At 37.8% G+C, this 20,136-nt stretch overlaps 4 protein-coding genes across 5 annotated transcripts; 1 reads left to right on the top strand and 3 right to left on the bottom strand.

Moving 5' to 3' along the window:
• Positions 1–1,049: 1,049 nt before the first annotated feature.
• LOC136240295 (uncharacterized) lies at positions 1,050–9,895 on the bottom strand. Of its 2 annotated transcripts, XM_066031239.1 has the most exons (11): positions 9,371–9,895; positions 8,099–8,197; positions 6,339–6,488; positions 6,066–6,242; positions 5,945–6,009; positions 5,727–5,885; positions 5,475–5,670; positions 5,176–5,275; positions 5,010–5,116; positions 4,785–4,922; positions 1,050–1,252 (listed from the first exon to the last, which is right to left on the bottom strand). In XM_066031239.1, exons 1-11 carry the CDS (start codon positions 9,854–9,856, stop codon positions 1,133–1,135), a joined length of 1,797 nt encoding a protein of 598 aa, XP_065887311.1. In that variant the 5' UTR covers positions 9,857–9,895; the 3' UTR covers positions 1,050–1,132. The 2 variants fall into 2 exon arrangements, with proteins under 2 accessions (XP_065887311.1, XP_065887312.1); XM_066031240.1 differs by lacking the exon at positions 6,339–6,488.
• Positions 9,891–11,380, top strand: LOC136240299 (dolichyl-diphosphooligosaccharide--protein glycosyltransferase 48 kDa subunit-like). Its single transcript, XM_066031243.1, has one exon. The coding sequence runs from the start codon at positions 9,955–9,957 to the stop codon at positions 11,266–11,268; it is 1,314 nt and encodes a 437-aa protein (XP_065887315.1). The 5' UTR covers positions 9,891–9,954; the 3' UTR covers positions 11,269–11,380.
• A 73-nt stretch (positions 11,381–11,453) lies between these two features.
• On the bottom strand, positions 11,454–17,550 carry LOC136240293 (uncharacterized). Its single transcript, XM_066031237.1, has 9 exons — positions 17,414–17,550; positions 17,220–17,366; positions 15,083–15,276; positions 14,869–15,016; positions 14,203–14,437; positions 14,085–14,141; positions 13,696–13,863; positions 11,780–13,042; positions 11,454–11,732 (listed from the first exon to the last, which is right to left on the bottom strand). The coding sequence occupies exons 2-9, from the start codon at positions 17,354–17,356 to the stop codon at positions 11,589–11,591; spliced, it is 2,346 nt and encodes a 781-aa protein (XP_065887309.1). The 5' UTR covers positions 17,357–17,366; positions 17,414–17,550; the 3' UTR covers positions 11,454–11,588.
• LOC136240300 (uncharacterized) lies at positions 17,513–19,152 on the bottom strand. The gene is made up of 3 exons (XM_066031244.1): positions 18,108–19,152; positions 17,971–18,052; positions 17,513–17,884 (listed from the first exon to the last, which is right to left on the bottom strand). The coding sequence occupies exons 1-3, from the start codon at positions 18,845–18,847 to the stop codon at positions 17,672–17,674; spliced, it is 1,035 nt and encodes a 344-aa protein (XP_065887316.1). The 5' UTR covers positions 18,848–19,152; the 3' UTR covers positions 17,513–17,671.
• Between the last annotated feature and the right edge of the window lie 984 nt (positions 19,153–20,136).

Genomic DNA, 20,136 nt, shown 5'->3' with positions numbered 1-20,136 from the left:
TGACAAAAGACATATAGTGACACGTAAGCAGTTAGATTTAGCATGTTTGTAGCAGCCCAATATTTGTTTCTGAAATCCAGCTTTTTCAAAAATCTGATGCGGGCATACTGATTCCCCATGTATATCTGAAATTTCACTTTCTGTAAAGAAGGATGCGGGCGGTGGACCAGAAACATAATTACCAATTGGAGTGGCCTAATAGAGCAGTCGCCCTAATAGAGCATTCACCCTAATACAACAGTCAAGCAAATTTTTATTATAATAGTTTTGATAAACTACTTAAGTCATTCTCAAAAAATTTCCCAGGGAATCATACCCCAGACATCATGGGTTGACATGTTTCGCATGCTATAATATAATACTGTCCTTAATTAAATAAATAAATATACAGTGTTGGATACATTGGTATGCCTTTTCATACGTAATTTTAACTAACATCCCCTGCCATCATGCAAATTGGACTGGAAACCAGTTATCGAACTCCTGCAGCCATTCATAGCAGTTCACTGCTTCATAACAAATTGGTCAAAAAATTTGAGCAGTTAGTTGATCTTGTGAGTGTATGCGTGTGTTAGCTAACCACAGCCAGGACCATGCTGTGAATGTTGAGTTACTACAACCAAAAAATTGTCAAGACTACTCTGCATTTATGGGTAACTTTAATATATCACTATCTACTCAATAGTCTGCTACAAGCACTGGTGCTTATACTTCTGAGCCAGAGTCAAGCTCTGAGCTACATGTATAAAAATTATACTGTTATGTGCATTCTTTACAATTACTATATATACTAAAATTACCTCCGGATTCAATCTTGTAACACTTAATTTTCAAAAATTTCCTGGGAAGGGCATGTCCCCAGACTCCCTAGCTGAAGCTTGCTAAACACACTGAGCGTGCTTACATACTAGAGTGCATGTATCAGGTGCCTCACCTATTTAAAATTTCTAGCTACACTCCTGTTAGCTAACTAGTTGAGTTAACAAACATTGCTATTACCTGCCTACCTGAAACCACGTTATTTGTACACACGTATGCACGCACACACATTCCAATAGAATACATTTATAATAGGTTTAAAAAATTACACACAGTATAATATATTACACAATATGGTATTATACACAGAAGGTCAGAACCATCTTCCTAAAGCTAACTGGTCTCCTGCAGTTAATTGTCTCCACAATATCACTCCAAAGAACACAGCTGGAAGAACCACACATGAACGCATGGGAACATTGACCAGTTTGGCCTACAAAAATAATCACAACACATGAATTTTGAGTTATGCTGTTTATTGCATGGTAGTCACATGTAGTGCTATAAACATGAATGAGCTATTTGGTTGAGTGGTTAGCTAAGCAAAACACTCACTCACTGCACTAAACTTGGTACAATATTCATACTACTATACAGTGCCATTAAAATTACCAATCATATTGTGCTCAAAGAGCCCAACTTATGAAACCAATAGAAATGTATTAGGTAGCCATAAAATGCTCAATAGTGAATGGATGATACGTGTGTATTATCATTTAATTTGAATGCAAAATGATAAATATAATAAGATTTGTGGTGTGCCCAAGAATTTTTGACAGTGAACAACTATTGTGAATCCCATGCAAAAGAACAGGTTTCAAATGTGGCTCAGACTATAACTCACCACATGAACTACAGATGGGGCTCCTTCCAGTTATTGTTATACATGTAAAAGAATCAATTGCTCTGGAAAAACTGTCGTAACTGGTCTAATTTGTGCGATTCACGCTTTCTATGCATACCTACAATACATTCATTCACTGTCGTGATGTAAGAAAGCATCACGTATTTATTAAAACGTTTTCAGTTTTAAAGTTGTGCATATCCTCTATATACTGAAACTTTGCATCTAGTCATGTTCAAAAGCTGATCAAGGGAGGTGTCCATCCAGGTCATTAGCTTGCATTAAGAAGCATGGAGGGTCAAGGTATACAAAGCCATAGATGTGCAATATATTATTGCTATTGGATTGTACCGGTACTTTTTACCCTGAAATATTGGGTCCATTAGAAGTGTTTGAAAACAGTATATTTTAGAAAGATTTTCTAAATTTGAAATACATTCATGCTACTTTAGCAAAACAAAGATTTTGAATGCACTAGTATGCTTTCCTGACCAGCTAGAAATGGGCTCATAACCTAGTTTAAGAGCTTCCAAACATGCCCTAAAGCAGTGACTTTGACATGGCACCGTATCCCAAAAGATTTAGTACCACTTTCACAGAAAATTTGGTGATTTACTACAAAGCAAACAATTTCATTGCTTAGCCAGTGTACTAATTGGTCAGATGAAACTATCATACTTTTGATAGCTATAACGTCAGTCAGCAAAATCCTGAAGTTGTCATTGTTATTTTTGTATTTGAATCATTAGAAATGGAGTGCCACAAGTGGTACGCACTACTAGAAGGAATACAATGTAACTCATATGCTGACAGAAACTTGAAGTAGGGAGGTAAGCCCTTCTAAATCTCAAAAAAAGGGTGACATGCATGCATATGGTTGGAATCACAACTATAGTAGGGTCTGTTATGACAAAATTTTGTAAAATTGGGACAAGGCAGATTAAAGCACCAAATTTGGTACAGTGATTCTTTAGGATGTATGAAGTATAAAATGATTTCAGAAGGGGTGCCACCATGACCTTACCCTGCACCTCTTTGTACGGACAGCTGATTTTGACAGTCCGCGAAATAAAAACCCATTACATTTACTGTTTTCTTATTTTATTTATTATTTATTAAGGCTTTACAGCACAAGTGCTGAAGGTCTGTAGGACACTTGGTCCTACAGCCTGTTTAAAGTTGTTACAGAAAGTGTGTTTGAAAAGGTGGAGAAAGGAGTGACTGGACCTAAGCAGCCTCGAACCTGCAGCAATCTGATTAACGCTCGAATGCTTACAGGAGTCTGCCAGGTGGTCAGGATGATTTCTCCTTGTCAATTTCATGTATATGTATCCAAGGAACTCTAGAGTATGACTTATTATCTCAAAGTACCCCATGTGTAAGTAACCAAATGGTTTTGAATGATATGTTTTCCTAACCACATTCCCAAAGGTTAATAGTTCTTGTTTGTGAATGAGTAGTCCATGACATCCCATAATAGTTTGATTAAAATATTATGTCTTTGTGTGAAAGATACATGGTCTAAACAAAACTATTGGTTTAGCGAAATTTAAAATCGCTAAAATTTAAACATGGCTATTTATGAAGGTTTTTCACAATATAGTTAGGTACTTATTTTCTGTCAAAAGCAATGTCTATGTTTCCACTACACTGGCTGAGTACTGCGCACAGAACACCAGTTTCCTGGATACTTTACCTCCTGAGGTTGTAAACAGGTTCAACCTTATACATACATATTAACTACAGCCAGAATTTTGCTATACATTTGCACAGTTCTATTTGCTAATGAAATGCGCATACATTGCTGTTCTGTTATTAGCTATAGCAAAGTCTGGCTGTTGTCACAGTTATGCACTTGTCAATTTCATGCCCACCCGGGGAGGGGGGGGGGGGGGGATACAGGGGATTTGACAATTTGTCAAATTCCCCACTACTGGGGCAAAATCGGCTGTCAAATTCCCCACTACTGGGGCAAAATCGGCTGTCAAATCCCCACTATGCCCCCACCTCCTAGTAGGGGATTTGACAACACCTCAAGGATGACTAAGTACATATTTCATGCATGCAACTAGTAATAAACCTGGTATACACCTGTAGCTAGTAAAATCATAGCAAGTGCAATTTTATTGTCGAAATGCAACTACCGAAAATCAGTCAGTGAATTGGACAACTGTCAATTGCCCCAGGGGTGGGGACAAGAAGCAATGTCAAATCCCCACCTGGGGTGTGGGGACGCCTGGGGGTGGGGGGTGGGGCAGATAAGGTTGAACCTGTTTACAACCTCAGGAGGTCAAGTAACTGGTGTTCTGTGTACAGTACTCAGCCAGTGTAGTGGAAACATAGACATTGCTTTTGACAGAAAATAAGTAACTAGCTATTATTGCAAAATAACCTTCATGAATAGCCATGTTTAAATTTTAGCGATTTAAAATTTCATCAAACCAATAGTTTTTTTTTGCTTAGGCCATGTATCTTTTACACAAGGACATAGTATTTTAATAAAACTATTATGGGATTTCATGGACTACTCATTCACAAACAGGAACTATTAACCTTTGGGAATTTGGTTAGGAAAACAAATTATTCAAAACAGTAAATGTAATGAGTTTTAATTTCGTGGACTGTCAAAAGGTCCATACAAAAGGGTGGGGTGAGTTCACGGTAGCATCCCTTCTGAAATAATTTTACATATCCTAAGGAATCTCTGTACCAAATTTGGTGCTTTAATCTGCTGTGTCACGATTAAATCCACAAGGAACCAGACTATACTATAAACCTTTGATCTTTCCTTCCTCAACATATGGACAATATCTACATGTTGAAACATGGCATCATAAAACAAAGTAACCCCAGTGAGACCTTTAAATGTTTCACAACATAATAAAAGACAAGAGGTTGTAAACATACTGCATTGTGGTGATGCAAATTGGTCAAATGCAGACCTTTTTTTCTTTAATGCATGCATAAATTAAAGTACATATCGAAACAAAGTAGCAGCCATTTTTGCAGTTATCATCTATTGTCATCTCAATGATAACCACCATTATCCTAATGTACTGAGTTCTTCAATAGCAACTCATGGTCATTTGTGGCTACGTACTTTACGACACTTGGTGCTTACACTCATATTAAGGTTCGATGTGTACATGACTAAGGAGTCCAAATCCAATTGGGCAGCATCACTGTAGACAAATGGCCGTGTTCTTAGCTCTTGCCCTAGTGTTTCTATCTCATTACCAGTGACTGTCAACCTTAAAGCCTGCAGGAACACAACATTACAGTGTATGTATAAATCACAAGAAAGAAAAACTGCTAGACAATGTAGACACACATGTACAGTATGTACCTGCACCACAGGAAGAGCAATGAGAACAGACCATTGAATAAGATTAAGTACTGTAATCACTACTACAAATGTTTCACCACTATCAAGCTGGTATAATGCCCTGGCAGCTAATGAACACAATATCACAATATTACAAACACACAAATAGTGAATAATACTACTGTACCTTCCAACCACAGTCCAATAAAAACAAATAACACTAAAGAAACCATATATGAGAGGTGTCCGTTAAGCACTTTGAGAAAGTCTTGAGATACCTTAATCTCCTATTAAAAACAGCCATACTAACTATAAATTGTTTGACTTGGTCTGCAAAAAATATGTTCAGTATACAGTAGTTGAACCTGTCTTAGCAGCCAACTTTAAATCCCCCAAAATACAGCCATTTTCTAGTTAAGGTGTATATGACAAAATACATGAGGAATGGCTAAGACAGGTTCAACCATTAGTAATTATAATGTTTACTTTAATGGCAAGATCAACAGCCCAGCAACGGGATCGTATCCTATCTGCAGTTCCTCTCATCAAGAACATAATTAGCTGACACTCCAGTGCATAATGTATTACAGTAGCCAGGTAGAAAAAGTCAGTGATTATAAAACTAACAATTGATACGATGACTAAGACATAACGGAGAGCATTATTCTCTGGTGGAGGATAACTAAAAAGCAAAATTATTGGAGAAAATTAATCACTGTATATTGCAATGTGCCTTACCCATTACAAGTGTCGTATAGTTGAATAAGTTCATCTTTACTATAGTCATCAATCACATCAATATAAGTGTGACGCTTTAGAAGTTCCAGTGAAAAAAGTCTAGTCACATTTAAGCCTACAGCATACACTTGCCAAACTACTCCAATCACTATAATCACCCTAAATGTATATTATACAGTATCAGTATATATAGATCACCAAAGGTCAATATTCATTACCTCAATGAATAAACTAATCTTTTTTGAGAAAATGCACCATGGTTGGCTGTATAGCCTAAAAATACCTATAGTATTGTGTACAGATGCATAAATCTACATTGAAAACAAAGATATGACAAACCGTTTCAGTCAAATTTGCAAGGTTCTCAGGGAAAACATATCGGAAAATAAAAAAGCCAACAATGTACGCTGCCAATACCACTAAGTCCGGAATTATCAACGAAGTTACAATTACATCTTTACACGAGGCATATATAAAAGAGCAGTTTGATGATATTTTTATTCTTTCATTATAACCCTAAAACAATTACATCGAGCATAACTATGCACGTATATATGCATGTATATATGCATGTATGTATATACGCATGTATTCATTACAAACTTAACTTACATCTCCTCTGCCAAAGCAGGTAAGGATTTGTGTGACACAGCCTATTATTAGTATAAGGAAAATTACCATAGGATACAAAATGTTCAAGATTTTCCTATTCCATGGCTGTACTAGGTCATAACTCTTGTCTGTAAATCTACGCCAGCCAAGCTACAGAAAACAAAATACAACAAGTATAAAGAAAGATTAGAAATTTAAGTTCGACTAGGGATCATAGAAAAAAAAGTAGGGAGTCGCCTACACCTGCAGATATACTAGTGGACATTTAATCCTTAATTCAGTCTATACCCGTAGGGATTAAATGTCCACTACTATATTCTCCTTTGTTTCCCTACTTTTTTCTATGATCTCAATCGAACTAAAAATTCCTACTTTTTCTTCCTACTGGTTTGTACTTTTTTGTACATTTAATACTGGTGAACTCGGGCATACCGCATCAAAAGAAATTAGAGCACCAGAGTCAATGTTTTCATCTGAACGCACACCCCAGCTATCAATTACTTACTCAAAGGTAAGTAGCCACTACACTTTGCTTTCAGCTACTGTATGTTCAGTCCATTACACAGTGCTACACAATAGGAGAAGTGCCTCTGCAATCAATTCAGTCACCAGGAAAAAGACGGACAATTCACATGCTCCAACTATCAATTACTGACTCGGAAGTAGGTGGCCATTTTGCTTTGTTTCAGCTACAGTAAGTTCAGCCCATTTTTTAAGCGAAGAACAGTAGGAAAAGTGCCTCTGCAGTCACCATGAAAAATATTAACGATTCCTGTAGGGAAGTCATTGTGCTAACTTCCACAAACCAACACCTTGAGCTGCCAGCAAAAATAAACGTGACACAAAAGAGGACAAAAGTAACTTAAGTAAGTCCATGATGCGTGCATTGTACGTACTGTGGTATGCCAAAAGGCACGTCTCTATGAAGTGACGTCGAACAGTGAAAGAATCAAGCATGTAGCCTTAGCTGTTATCAAGTTATGCCAGTCTGAAGGCATTATTAGTCAGTCAGTCAGTCAGTAGAAAATTTCACAGAATAATTTTAACTTCGTAGCAACTTTTTGGAAGCGTTTCAGTTCGTACTGAAGGCACTTTGGGCTTGGTTATACCTAACAAATACTGCCAAGGTGTATTGTTTTAGGGTGATAGTTTTGGCCAGAAAAGCCCAAACAATTATGATTCCTAATATACAGTACTGCTATACTGTACAATAAAACTGGTAGGAATCATAAAGGTTTGCACTTTCAGCCAAAAGTGTCATTCAAAAGTCAGCATCATCCATCCTTCAGGGTATTTAGGGAGTGCCTAAATGTGTCCCAAAATGCAGTTCTACAAAAAACTGATTGTACAATGTCTAAAATATGGGCACGGTTTTTCAATGGTAAACATTGCTCGGACCCTTTTGGTGTACCATAGGAAGTACAACACAAGCACCATGGACTTGCTTTTGTACTAGTCAGTGCAACAAACATCCACTTGGTCACATCTTCATGCATTCTTTATACTACATGCTTTTTTTGACACAGGTACACGTTTGCTTGACAAGTGTATCACACATACACAATAACATGTGTGTACTGATTAAACCATTCAATATAATGCACTAAGCTCACAAAAGGAAAGGTACACAAAGAGAGTATTGATTCCAAGCCATGACACATGCACACAATAACATGTGTACACACATCTCTTGAGTCCCAGTTCTTTCACAAAATAGTTGCATAGTACCATAACACATTCCATAATTTGGCTCAACTAACCATTTTCATATAGATAAAATAAGGACGAAGAACAGTTTTCCGACAGATCTCCAATGCCAATGATGTAGAAGTATCTCCAGTACTGTCTCCTCTGACATACTATAGCATAAAAATATTAGCACAGATTCCTCTTGCAACAAAAACCTATGGCCATTGTACTTAATCATCTGATGTGGACTACAACGCATACATACAAAAGATTTGTGATTGTGCACGAAATAAAAATCATAAACATGTTTACCAAATAGGTGTAGTCATTAAATGCGCCACGTGTGCAAGTTACCAGCCATTTTTGTAGGGCAAAAGAAATTTGAAACTAACCTACCGAACAACAATAAAAATGGACAGTTTGAGGACTGAAACCATTATTAAACTTGGGCATGGAATGATCAGTTATTTTTCAGACGCTAAAAATAAGTTTAGGGAAGTGATTTAAATTTCTACGTTATTTTTTTCCAGCAAAGCCCAATTATTGATAAGGTAGGACTACAAGGTTTCTATTTCGGGTAGTGATTAATTGATGCAGCAATACAGTGTACTGAAATACTTCGAAAACTGTTAGTCTAATAACATGTGTACTTACTTTTACCAATCTTTTTGCCCTACGGATTGCATTATATAAAAATGATGTAATTTAGTGCCATGCCTTCTTGTTAAACCCAGAGGAGGTTGGACACGCTCTAAGCGCCACATAAATATATTGCCCTTAATTGCATTGTTTTATTTGGTATTTCATGTGATCCTCAATAGTCACAATACAAATTTGAAAAATGATGGGGTTGGCTGGGGTTGATTAGATATTTGGATGGTGCTTCACGTAAGCTTCAAGGTGATGTACTTTGTTTTGTAAAAGCGCTTGGTGATTGGAATGAAATTAATAAGTTACAGTTTGGTATGTAGAACTTCTCCAGAATTGTCACGTACGTATTCTATAATCAGAACAATGATACTTAAACTGAGATCGATGCATCAATAAAACAAGTTTTGCATAATTTGTTTTAGAGGCTCTTAAATCATGTCCAACCTCCTTTGTGTTAAACCCATCTATAATTCTATATACCACAAGTAGAAGGAAAAAATGATTAGGGATCAAAGAATAAAAGTAGTGAAACAAGGGAATAGCTAATGTGGTGAAACGAGGAAGGTTGTCTATACCTACCGGTATGCTAGTGGACATTAAATCCCTAAACCTCAGTCTATAACCATGACTGCATTAGGGATTAAATGTCCACTAGTATATCTGCAGGTGCAACCTTTAGATAATTAACTTACATGAACATTGACAAATTGAGATACTCCAAGTCCAGTACTGTGTCTTCCATCAATGTAATTCTTGTCAGTTGTCTGGAAACTGTCCGGATTTGGTTCTTCCAGAATAAAGTGATCATCTCCCGCAACAATTACACTTTGTTTTTTACACTCTCTGGTGCTGCTGTACGAGCTGCGAGGTGAGCCCTGCATGAAGTTGGCGCCTAATTCTGGTGGTGCCCCAGTCGCCGGAACTGTCAAACCTCTACGCTTTCCATTTCTCAGAGTGATTGGTGCAGTCAAAGTATAAGTAGTGGCCCGCGGTATGTCATGGTTTCCGACATCTATAAAACTACTAACGCGTTCTTCGTGAAGTTGGTCATCTTCTAACGAATTGTTTTCACTAGTTGGTTCTGAAATCGAAGGAAGGGTTCCATCATCCTGTAGTAAAGCTTTATCACTTTTGCACTCTATTAATGGCTCTGTCAAGTGTTCCATCTTTGTTGTCATTTATAAAACCTTTTGATTGTGGGGCTAAGTTAGTAAGTGAGCATGCGCACTAACTTAATAAGTTCTTGTATTCTAATAATTGCGTATCTTCGTGGACAATGAAGTGGGTTGTATTGTCATTATTGGTAGTTTTGGCAGCGTTGAACGAAGCGAAAAGCAGCAGGAAAACGCTAGTCCTTCTGGAGAACCTGTACCTCAAAGATACCCATTCAATTTTCTTTAGTGACCTCGAACAACGTGGCTACAACCTCGTATTCAAGCTTGCCGATGAATCTAACTTGGCGTTGTCGAAATACGGAGAATACCTGTACGAGAATTTGATAGTTTTTGCCCCTTCGGTTGAAGAATTCGGTGGATCGATAGACAAGAACAGCATTGTGGATTTTATTGACAATGGTGGTAATGTCCTGGTGGCTGCTAGCTCGGCTGTGGGAGATATTCTTCGAGACGTCGGGAGTGAAGTTGGCCTAGAACTGGATGAAGAAAATACTGCAGCAATTGACCATCTGAACTATGATATAAAAGATGCTGGTGACCACACACTTTTAGCTGTCGATCCCAGTAATATTGTTGATGTAGAGTTGATGGTGGGACCAAAACAAAATGTCCCAGCATTGTACCGAGGTATTGGCATGACAGCAGATCCGGATAACCCCTTAGTACTAGAGATAATGAATGGCTACTCTACTACCTACTCATACTTCACTGAAGACCCCATTAAAGATTATCCCCTTGTGGTGGGAAGGAGTACCTTGCTCATTGCTGGACTACAGGCACGCAACAATGCTAGAGTAGTCTTCTCAGGGTCGTTGGATTTTTTCAGTAATGAATTTTTTACTGCAAGTGTCATGAAAGCTGTAGATGGAAAGGATCATAGTTTAAGCAGTAATCAGTACTTAGCCAAGTACATTTCACAATGGGTATTTAAAGAAAGGGGAGTGTTGAGAGCTGGAGAGATCACCCATCACCGAGTTGGCGACAACACAACTCCATCAGCCTATACCATAGAAGACGATGTAGTGTACACCATAGACATTCAGGAGTTCAGTGGTGACAAGTGGAGGCCCTTTCAAAGCAATGATGTGCAGTTGGAATTTTTCCGCATTGATCCATTCGTCTGTACATTTATGAACAAAACTAAAGACGGGAAGAAATACATTGCCGAGTTCAAGCTGCCTGATGTTTATGGGGTGTTTCAGTTCAAAGTTGATTACAACCGAGTTGGCTATACACATCTGTTTAGTACCACACAAGTTTCTGTCCGACCATTTCAACACACTCAGTATGAAAGGTTCTTACCTGCAGCTTATCCGTACTATGTTGCTGCCTTCTCAATGATGATAGGAATGACACTGTTTGTTTTAGTATTCCTTCATCATAGGGAAGATGAACGAAGGCCAAAAACTGATTAGCTTTTGTCATTGTTTGACAGTGTAGGTAGTGACATTTTTTAGAATGTGTAGATATCTAGATTTTGTTTGAAATAATACTAACATTTAATTACAGCATGATTTAGAGTGTTAACTCACTGGTAACCAAGTTCTCTTGTACACTTGATAAACACTAACATGCCCCTTATATATCAAAAACACATTGCTGACAAGTAGAATGACAATAATGATTGTAGGAAGGATAATGTACATTATTTTGTTCAACATTCTGGGGTATAATACAATTGTACATATAACTACCAACTAATTATGCCGTATGATACTAATATCCACCACATAAGTCACATGGTTTGTGAGAAGAGAAATGTGAACAAATCAGCTGTTTCTCTTTGCTGTGACCTCAGTGTGCAATAGGCAAGCACCCTATTAGCCAACTTTCCAACACAGGGCATGTTGTCCAATATATGAACACACACTGCTGCAAACTAGAAGAAAGCATACTATTAAACAATCTTGTAACAATAAAGCTTACATTTTCCATATCCTGATTACCCTCTGTATAATAGGTCAGAAATGGACGTCCTGTTGCAGACACTGCCATCCACAGTAAAATACTCTTCAACTGCACATCTCCATTGCATGCACCGACCCCCCAGTTACCTGTTGCCACTGGTCTAAGTAGATTGAAATTTTTAACACTCCAATGAGGGGAAAAGCACTCCAAAGCAGATAAATGGTCCCCTGGAAAATCCACACTATCATCCAATGGTGCAGCGGATGAAGTACCCATTTTAGAAACTGAAGGATCAAGCACACTGCTAATGGCTTCTGCTACAATCTGTGAACTCAAATCTGCCGCAAATTCAGCAACTATATCTGATGTATCATCCAAACACAGTGACGCAAGCTCTGATGGTGATGGAGGATCTGAGCCATCATTAACTGTAGCAGCTGATGACCAAATCATGCTGTTAGTCTTACGTGAATTGGCAGAAAAGTTGAGACTAGTCATACACTCATGCCATCCGGATGGTGTTCTGACACTAGAAGGCTTTGCACTTAATTTAGTAGGTGACTGACGCCCAGTAACTAGTCGCTGCAAGCGCAAGTTTAATTGTTCATTAAATAAAGTCGGTTGTACCTTAACGGTGGGTTTAGCACCTTCATCCTGTACTACAGATTGCAAAGCATTTGAAATGATAACGGCAGTTAGTTCCTCTGCATAAGATTGATACCTTGACAAGGATGGTGGGGTATCAACCACCTCACCAACAGTCAGCGTCTTACTAGGACCATTGCAGTTCAGAATAGAATCAACAGTCTGGTCTACAAGTTCTGATGCAAATAGTGAAATCTTGTCATTGCCATTCAAAGAATGTACTGCCTCAGTAACAATATCAGCTGCTAGTGTACCAGCAAATTGACCAATGCTGTCATTGGTAACAGATGCAACGACTTCATCAACTATTGAAGAAGCCAACTCACTGATGTTGGCAGGTAGAGGTCCATCAATGTCTTCAGAAAAATCATCATCGCCACCAATTTGCCAGCCTGGATAAACTCCATCATTTCTTAAGAACTCAGCATCACCTGAACTTTCAAGAGCTTTTTGAACATTGTAGGTAGGATCGACCATAGAATCTCCTCTCATTTCACTGCAGTAGAATCCAACAAGTGCTTTGTTGAGCTCACGTAGTACATAGGACTGGCGGTATTGGTTTCCAGCCTTTTTGACTCTAAATGGCACGGCGTCAATGGCCACCATCATTGTTTGAAATGTCCCAAAACTATCTCTCTGCAAAATAATAGCAGTACTTTGTTAGTGCATGTTGTGAAAACCATGTGTTCATCATGTGTAAGTATGTAGTCTGCGTGTACCCATATGTGAACAAACAATTTCAAAAGAAGACCAATGAAATGAATGGTGAGCACGACTGTCAGCAAGCTGAAGCATAGTCAGCTAAAGAATCCATGTGGGACAACACCTACATGATTATTCTACTGTAGTATAAAAAAGAATGAGCTAAGGTGCCTCAGGTGATTAATTAAATCAACTTGTAGCCATAACATCAGTGACAAAAGCACTTTCATTTCACTTTCAGCTTCTAACCACACAGAAGAAAAGCAGCACCAAATTACAGAACAATAAACTCACAGTTTATATTATATTGCACTTATCTACATACAGTGGGGGTGAGCCTGAGTAGATAATTCATTGGTATATGAATGGTGAGCCTATCATTGGTATACAATGGATTGCCATGTACAACCTATTACCCGTACAGTGTTTCTACAGACATGGAAGAATGTCGGCAAGATTCAGTTATCTATCAGTAACAGATTATCTGCCTATGATGTTTGATATTGAACCATAATTATAATTTTTAATAGCTCGTGTAAATTGCCCACAGCCAGGTACAGGCAGTAAATTACTATCACCACACTTACTTTAGATTGGTCAGTGTACTCCTCTACAAATTCTATTGATGTACCATACCCCCTGCAGGAACAAAACTGTTCAACACCTTTCACTAGTAATGTTTCATTGCTCTCCATCTCATCGCATACAAGCAACATTATCATCAACTCTGGAAACTGGAAAAACTTCAATTCCTCCTATGTACAGTACATACAAACATAGATACACAATCATAACAAGCATGTGGTATTCTGTGAGTTAAATGACTTCTGGTACATATCAATTCCCACCAAGAGTTCATATTATGAACTTTATTACCATTATAAATGGTGGATATACAGAAAACCATTAGTACAAGTAAATAAAAACAAACATTATAGCGGGATATAAACATACAAGTCTACATATGGTAACCTACTTCCATTCTTCCAGACTGCAACATATTGCATCCAACTGAGCAATCAGACGGTATTACCTACATGTTAAAAAATAGTCAGGATATAGATTATGTTTAGTATACGTGCAGTACTTTTCACCTGTAATGTATGAACATGGCTTGTCACACCTAGTATACTAGTGGTCTTTACCACAACCGGGCATAGTTCTTGACTAGACAATTTCCAGTCATTGATCAATGGTAATTTATCATCGGGGACCACGTTTCTTGAGATTGTAATGAGTCCTTTTAAATCACAAGAGTTATTGGCAATCCGATTAAAGTAGCATAGTATAGATCTCAACTTTACCATCTGAGTGGCATGATAGTTGTTCCTACATGACACAGGTTATAAAGATGAAATATTCACGTATGTGTTAGGGATCATAGAAAAAAGTAGGAAAACAAGGGAGGTTGCCGATACACTTGTGAACATTTAATCCCTAATTCAGTCTATGATGTGTCATCATGATATTATGTTAATCAACATTATATCATGCAGTATAGAATAAGTAGTACTGCATATGAGTAGAGATCATGGAGGTTTGTTTTCCCACCAAAAACCACAGTTCAATTGAAAACGGCTGCTTTGTGAACTAGTAATAAGTGCAGGAGCACATCTCTAGCCCTATATTCATCTGGTATTATTCTTTATTTTGGAACTAGCTAAATAATTATAAAAACTTAACAAGTAACTACTATTATTTCCTACACTTGTAAACGCTATTCTCAAGACATCAATAGACATCAATACCATTTGACTTACTTATCCTCCCAGGAGAACACAGAAAAGAATTTATCAAAGTTCAACTCTGATCCTTCATAGTTTCCACTGCCTTGTTCCAAATACGTACACAAAAATCCATTTGCCAAAAGTGACGCTACTAAACGTCTGGTTAGTGACAGTGAGTTAGCTACAAAGAAAATGCCAATTACAGACATAGTAATATTTGCAAAGTCACACGCAAAGAACAAAATACCTCTTTGCTGTCTCATAAATGGGATGCCATCTACTGGAACAAGTTTAGGTAGTTCAGATGCCAGCTGGGTAATCTGCGGTAGCGTCTTCGTTAGAAAATCACTCTGATCTTTCTCAGCAAAATGCTCTGATAAACACTTGCACAAGTTTGTCAGACAAAGTAGCAAGGCTTCTCTACCAGCAACATGGGCATAACTACAAAAATACAATTTACATGAATAAACTAAGATACCTAGAACAGTCATTGGTAATCTAAAACTTTTTACACATAGTACATTAATACTATAGTCTCGCTTGGCCACACAGATTTTTTCTCTTTGCCATTGGAGAAAAAAAGTTATCCAGTTTGAATCATCATTTGGTTACGTCACAAATATATATGCAGTATCTATGGAGCATGTAAACTCCATTGTAATAAAACTGCCGTAGTACAAGAATTCTGCTTACCTGTGAATCAACAAAAGACTTCGATCATTGGTAGATGCCAAAGCAGCTATAGACATTGATTGGTTTGTAAATGCGCGCTTTTGATTCGTAGACGTGAGTGACTACTACATGTATTTTGAAAACGCATCACGTTTCTTGGTTTCTTTGGTTAACACTACCCAAATATCTAGGTAGTATCAAGACAAGTGTGGGATTCGAACTGGACCAGACCCTTTTCCTCCCTACCCAGAAAAAAAAGCAGTCTGGCCATGCCAGACTATTAACGATCATTGGAGGATAGCTAGCTAAGCAAACTCTGACCAGCATTATCGGTGCAACCAAGCCACTGCCACTCTCAGAATCAACAAACAACTAGTAACGCTGGCCGATGTTCCACACATTGTCCACTGCCAATTGATGAGCATGTGGTACATCTGCACATGTGCAAGTATTCTTACTAAGGTGCTGCAATTCCTAAGTCTTCAGCAATGTAATTTCCAAATACTTTAGTTATGTTCTAGTAGAACCTGATTACAAATGCAATGTCATTTCATCTACCAGTGATACTGTATAATACATTCCTGCTGTCTAAACCATTAACATTGGCCATCCCAATGCCATAATAATTATTATATTCCGTAGACTAGTTTCAAGAGTTGACAATAATGTTCTATCAACTCTTAGAAATTAATGACAAGTAACTTGCTCTATGTACATGTGATAACTACACAGACTATACTGTTTTACCCTTAATTCTGGTCCACACCATAGATAATATAGTATGCGTAGGGATTTGCAACGGTGATGTCACTACGGGCAATCCTTGTTACAGGTAGGGACTTTGAGTGGCCATATCTCTACTTTGTTTCTTCTTGAATTTACCTTGACAGTTTCTTATTCACTATCAGATTAAGTGAATGTTATCAAATCACGGCAGTTTACAGCCAGTTTGTCTCGGAACTACTTCGCCATGGTTGCTCAGACGTGGCACCGATAATTTTTGTGACGCTATTACTACAAGGTACGAGAATTTTTTAAGCATCAAGTAAGTCCCCAATGACTGAATACTTTTATGAAAGTTATATTTTGTGATGCGAGGCTAATTCTGAACCCCGTAACCAAGACCAAGTCAAACCCGTAACAAGGATTGCCCGTACATAAAATTATTAGTTCCTACGGAAATGACATCACCATTGTGAATCCCTGCTTGTACTATACAGATATTCCATCTCCATAACAACCATTTTCAGTCGGCCATATTGTTGTGCAGATTTGTCGAATTTGTACATATGGGGTCTACAGAGAAGATTGAAATTAGGTACTGCATGCGTTCCAAGCACAACAAACGGAAAAAACCATAGTGGATGGACATCATATAAGGTTTGTACTAACAGACAGGCTAATTGTAAAGCGGCTTGAAAATTCCCCATACAACGCTCGATACAGTTCCACAACAATATGGCCAAAATACGGTATAATAATCGAGGAATTGTGGTGCCTATTTTTGTCACTATGGAGACGGCTATATTATCTATGTCCACAACACAGTAATACTTAGGCTACCTAATACTTGTGTAGCAGCACTTCATTGCATGGGGATGTTGTGTGACAAATTCCAATTCGAAATGGACTGAATGTGTGAAATTCACTCGGAAATTCAAACACACGTGCCATACATAGGTAGCATTTTATAGATTCGTCTACCTATTTACCTTGCACCTTGCTGCACCAAAGATGTCACTTGTTCCAAATCGTGTAACTTTTTACACTGTCCCAGTAATAACAGTAGTTGGCCTATTTTTTGCCATCGTTCCGTGTCGTCGCAAGGAAGAGGTATCACGAAGTCCATAGTAACCCCGCTAGACAAAAGTTAGATGAGAAAGGACTAGTAACTTTGTTGTCATACCTCTTGTTGCAGTACAATCTGTCGTAGTGTAAATGGCAGTTAGTAAGGAAGAATATGAAAGAAGTCCTCGAAGGATGGGCGCTTATTCATTCTAAGCGCTTCAAAATCAGTAAAGCGCTTTTATTAGAATAACAAACACTACATACAAATAAGCAAAGGGGACACATAACAACTAATAAAAGAACTTCTACATAATATATACATTTCTAAATTGTGAATTAAATTACATGTCATTTTGGGGCATATGTACACAACACTTTAGCTTGGAGCCACCGAAGACGATGATTGATATTTTAGACGAAGATCTTGCAGTTCTTTCTCATACTGATTACGCTGTTTTGCTAGTTGCTCAATTTGCTTTGACATACTCTGTATACGTTTCTTTAATGTAGCATTTTCTTCCTTTAATGAGTCATTCTCCTTTGTGACACGACTAAACGTGTCTTGAACATTTGATATTAGTGACTGAAACTACATAAAGAGAAAAAAGTGAACCTATTTAAGAAATTGCATTATCAAAAGAATTCACCAATTACACCAACATGCTATTGTGGTACCTTAGTATTTTCGGTCTCTTGTGTAAAATCTGAAGGGGTGACATCTGTGTCCAATATTTTTACACTTATTTCACTGGGTGTACTAGGTATATAGAAATGATGCATAATCTATTGACACATACTGTACTGATTCTTACCCCTGACTGGCTGTTTCTACGTTGTCATCAACAGAGACATCATCAGCTTCATGAGAATTATCAACACTTACTTGACGTAATGTACTGGTGCTTGGTTCTGTCAGAGTTACTACTTCATTTTTGTTCAATTCATCTTCACTTCTGGCATCTAATAAATTACTGGTACTAGCTACATCGATATTTCTTCTAGGTGTGTTCGGTGAAGACGAAGTGCTAGAAGCAATATCAATACCAGACATTTTATGTACCGAGCCTCGAGACTCAGAAGTATCTGAGTGCTCATCAGCGTCAACTTCAACACTATCATTAACTTGCCATCTATCTCTTTTATAATCAAAAACTTTTCTGAAACGACCAGGTGCATGGTGTGCAGCTGGCCCATTCGCTGATGTTAGTAGAGTTGACTGTGAAGCATCCTTTCCAGAAAGCCAGTTTTTGTTTGGTGTACTTGTCCCAAAAGGGTCAGTTCTTGAAGGACTGGCAACAAAGTCATCATCTGAATTGTCTTTTTCACCACTGGAGATCCTACCCTGACCCACCATGCTGGTTTCTAGGTCTTCAATCTCACCAGTATTGTTGACTACACTCGTTATCTCAAAAGCACCTTTTTTCACTTCTTTAGTAGCATCTTGTGAACTTGTTGGAAAGAGACTGACAGACTCGTAATCAGAAGGTGTGTTGTAGCCTTCTCCGGACATGCTCTCTATGTCTGAAAGGTCACCTTCCGTGGCAATATGCATTTCCAACGCAAACCATCACTAACAATGTTCAGGTGTTGAGAGAACGCTACAATTCTCTACTTCTCTTGCCAAATGCTGCTACTCTAAACTTACTCAACGCGTAACACAAAACAAACGTTCGTGAAACCAGTACTGTAAGCTAGAATATTGATAACAAAACTTTCTGGCAATTAGTTCAGAGTTTTTACTTATATTGAAAGTCACCAAACTTCCGTGAGTAGAACCTTTTTCGGTGTACACAGCGAAAAACAAGTCACAACTCCATTTTGCTTCTTAATAACGCTCACTGTACTAAAAAGCGCATGTCTGGGCAAATAATAATCACCTGACGTAATATAGTCCATATACTTCCGTACCAATGCGATTGTGGTTTGTAGGTAAACAAAGGGCGAGCACTGGTTTGTCGTTGTAGTTCGAGTTGTAGTTCGAGTTGTAGTTCGAGTTGAGATTCAGGTAGGTCATGCAGTTTTGTGACTTGTTTCTTGGTTGGTGTTCCTCATGTTAAATTGTAATTAGACTACTCATCAAAACATTTCTATATTACGTTATTTTATACAGCACACAAGATGCCTTCTAAACAACGTATGAGAGTCCAAAGTGACAAGCACAGTCAAAATGTAACAATTAGAGGCAATGTGCCAAAATCAGAGGTGAGAATTATGTCTATGCATTGTTAATAATATTTTGCAATGTAGAAAGAGAGTAGTGAAGGGTATGCAGTTGGACCTTACTTGCTGGCTTTGTTTCTGTTTGTGGTGTGCGGATCAGGTAAGAATGTTTGTTGCTTTTTCTAGTAGAAAATTTCCATCATAGTTTAATCATTTCCTGCTAAGGTTATATCATAAATTTTGTATGGATGTGTGCAATGCTGGAAGAGATTTTTTTTTTTTAGTGTAAACCATTTTAATTCGATGATACATTGATAGTGGAATAATGTCATGGAGTAGTTTTACAGTTTCATGTAATAAAAATGGTCTCTACATTTTGACGTGTAATTATGTAGTTGATTGGGGGAAAACTCAGTATTTGTGGCGATGTGATTCTGTTGATAGTGTATTCACCCAAACAAATCCAAGTTGTTTGACAATATTAAAACCATAAACATATACCTTTGTTAGCTTTGAGATATGTATTGTTTCTGTTGTATACCTTGTCAAATATGGCTTTGGTCCCAATGAGTTGGTCCCCTCAGATCATATAGCGCAATGAATTTGTCATCATTTTCATCCCCTCTTAATTGGTATATAGTCTAGTCAGTCACACAAGCTATTACACTGTATCTCATTATG

The sequence above is a fragment of the Dysidea avara genome, chromosome 12, assembly GCF_963678975.1.
Source record: "Dysidea avara chromosome 12, odDysAvar1.4, whole genome shotgun sequence".
In the NCBI taxonomy this organism is placed as follows: Eukaryota; Metazoa; Porifera; class Demospongiae; order Dictyoceratida; family Dysideidae; genus Dysidea; species Dysidea avara.
This window is presented reverse-complemented; position numbering and strand designations above follow the sequence as displayed.

Coding starts and splice junctions, on each gene's coding strand:
- LOC136240299 (XM_066031243.1), top strand. CDS start 9,955: ATGAAGTGGGTTGTATTGTCATTATTGGTAGTTTTGGCAGCGTTGAAC.
- LOC136240300 (XM_066031244.1), bottom strand. CDS start 18,847: ATGCATATTGCCACGGAAGGTGACCTTTCAGACATAGAGAGCATGTCC. Junction 18,053..18,107: donor GTAGAAACAGCCAGTCAGGG/GTAAGAATCAGT, acceptor CTATATACCTAG/TACACCCAGTGAAATAAGTG. Junction 17,885..17,970: donor AAGAGACCGAAAATACTAAG/GTACCACAATAG, acceptor CTCTTTATGTAG/TTTCAGTCACTAATATCAAA.
- LOC136240295 (XM_066031239.1), bottom strand. CDS start 9,856: ATGACAACAAAGATGGAACACTTGACAGAGCCATTAATAGAGTGCAAA. Junction 6,489..8,098: donor ATTTTATCTATATGAAAATG/GTTAGTTGAGCC, acceptor TGTTTTCTGTAG/CTTGGCTGGCGTAGATTTAC. Junction 5,276..5,474: donor CTGTTGATCTTGCCATTAAA/GTAAACATTATA, acceptor TGTTTTTAATAG/GAGATTAAGGTATCTCAAGA.
- LOC136240293 (XM_066031237.1), bottom strand. CDS start 17,356: ATGGACTTCGTGATACCTCTTCCTTGCGACGACACGGAACGATGGCAA. Junction 15,277..17,219: donor TTGGTGCAGCAAGGTGCAAG/GTAAATAGGTAG, acceptor GTATTTTTGTAG/TTATGCCCATGTTGCTGGTA. Junction 15,017..15,082: donor ATTTATGAGACAGCAAAGAG/GTATTTTGTTCT, acceptor TTTTCTTTGTAG/CTAACTCACTGTCACTAACC.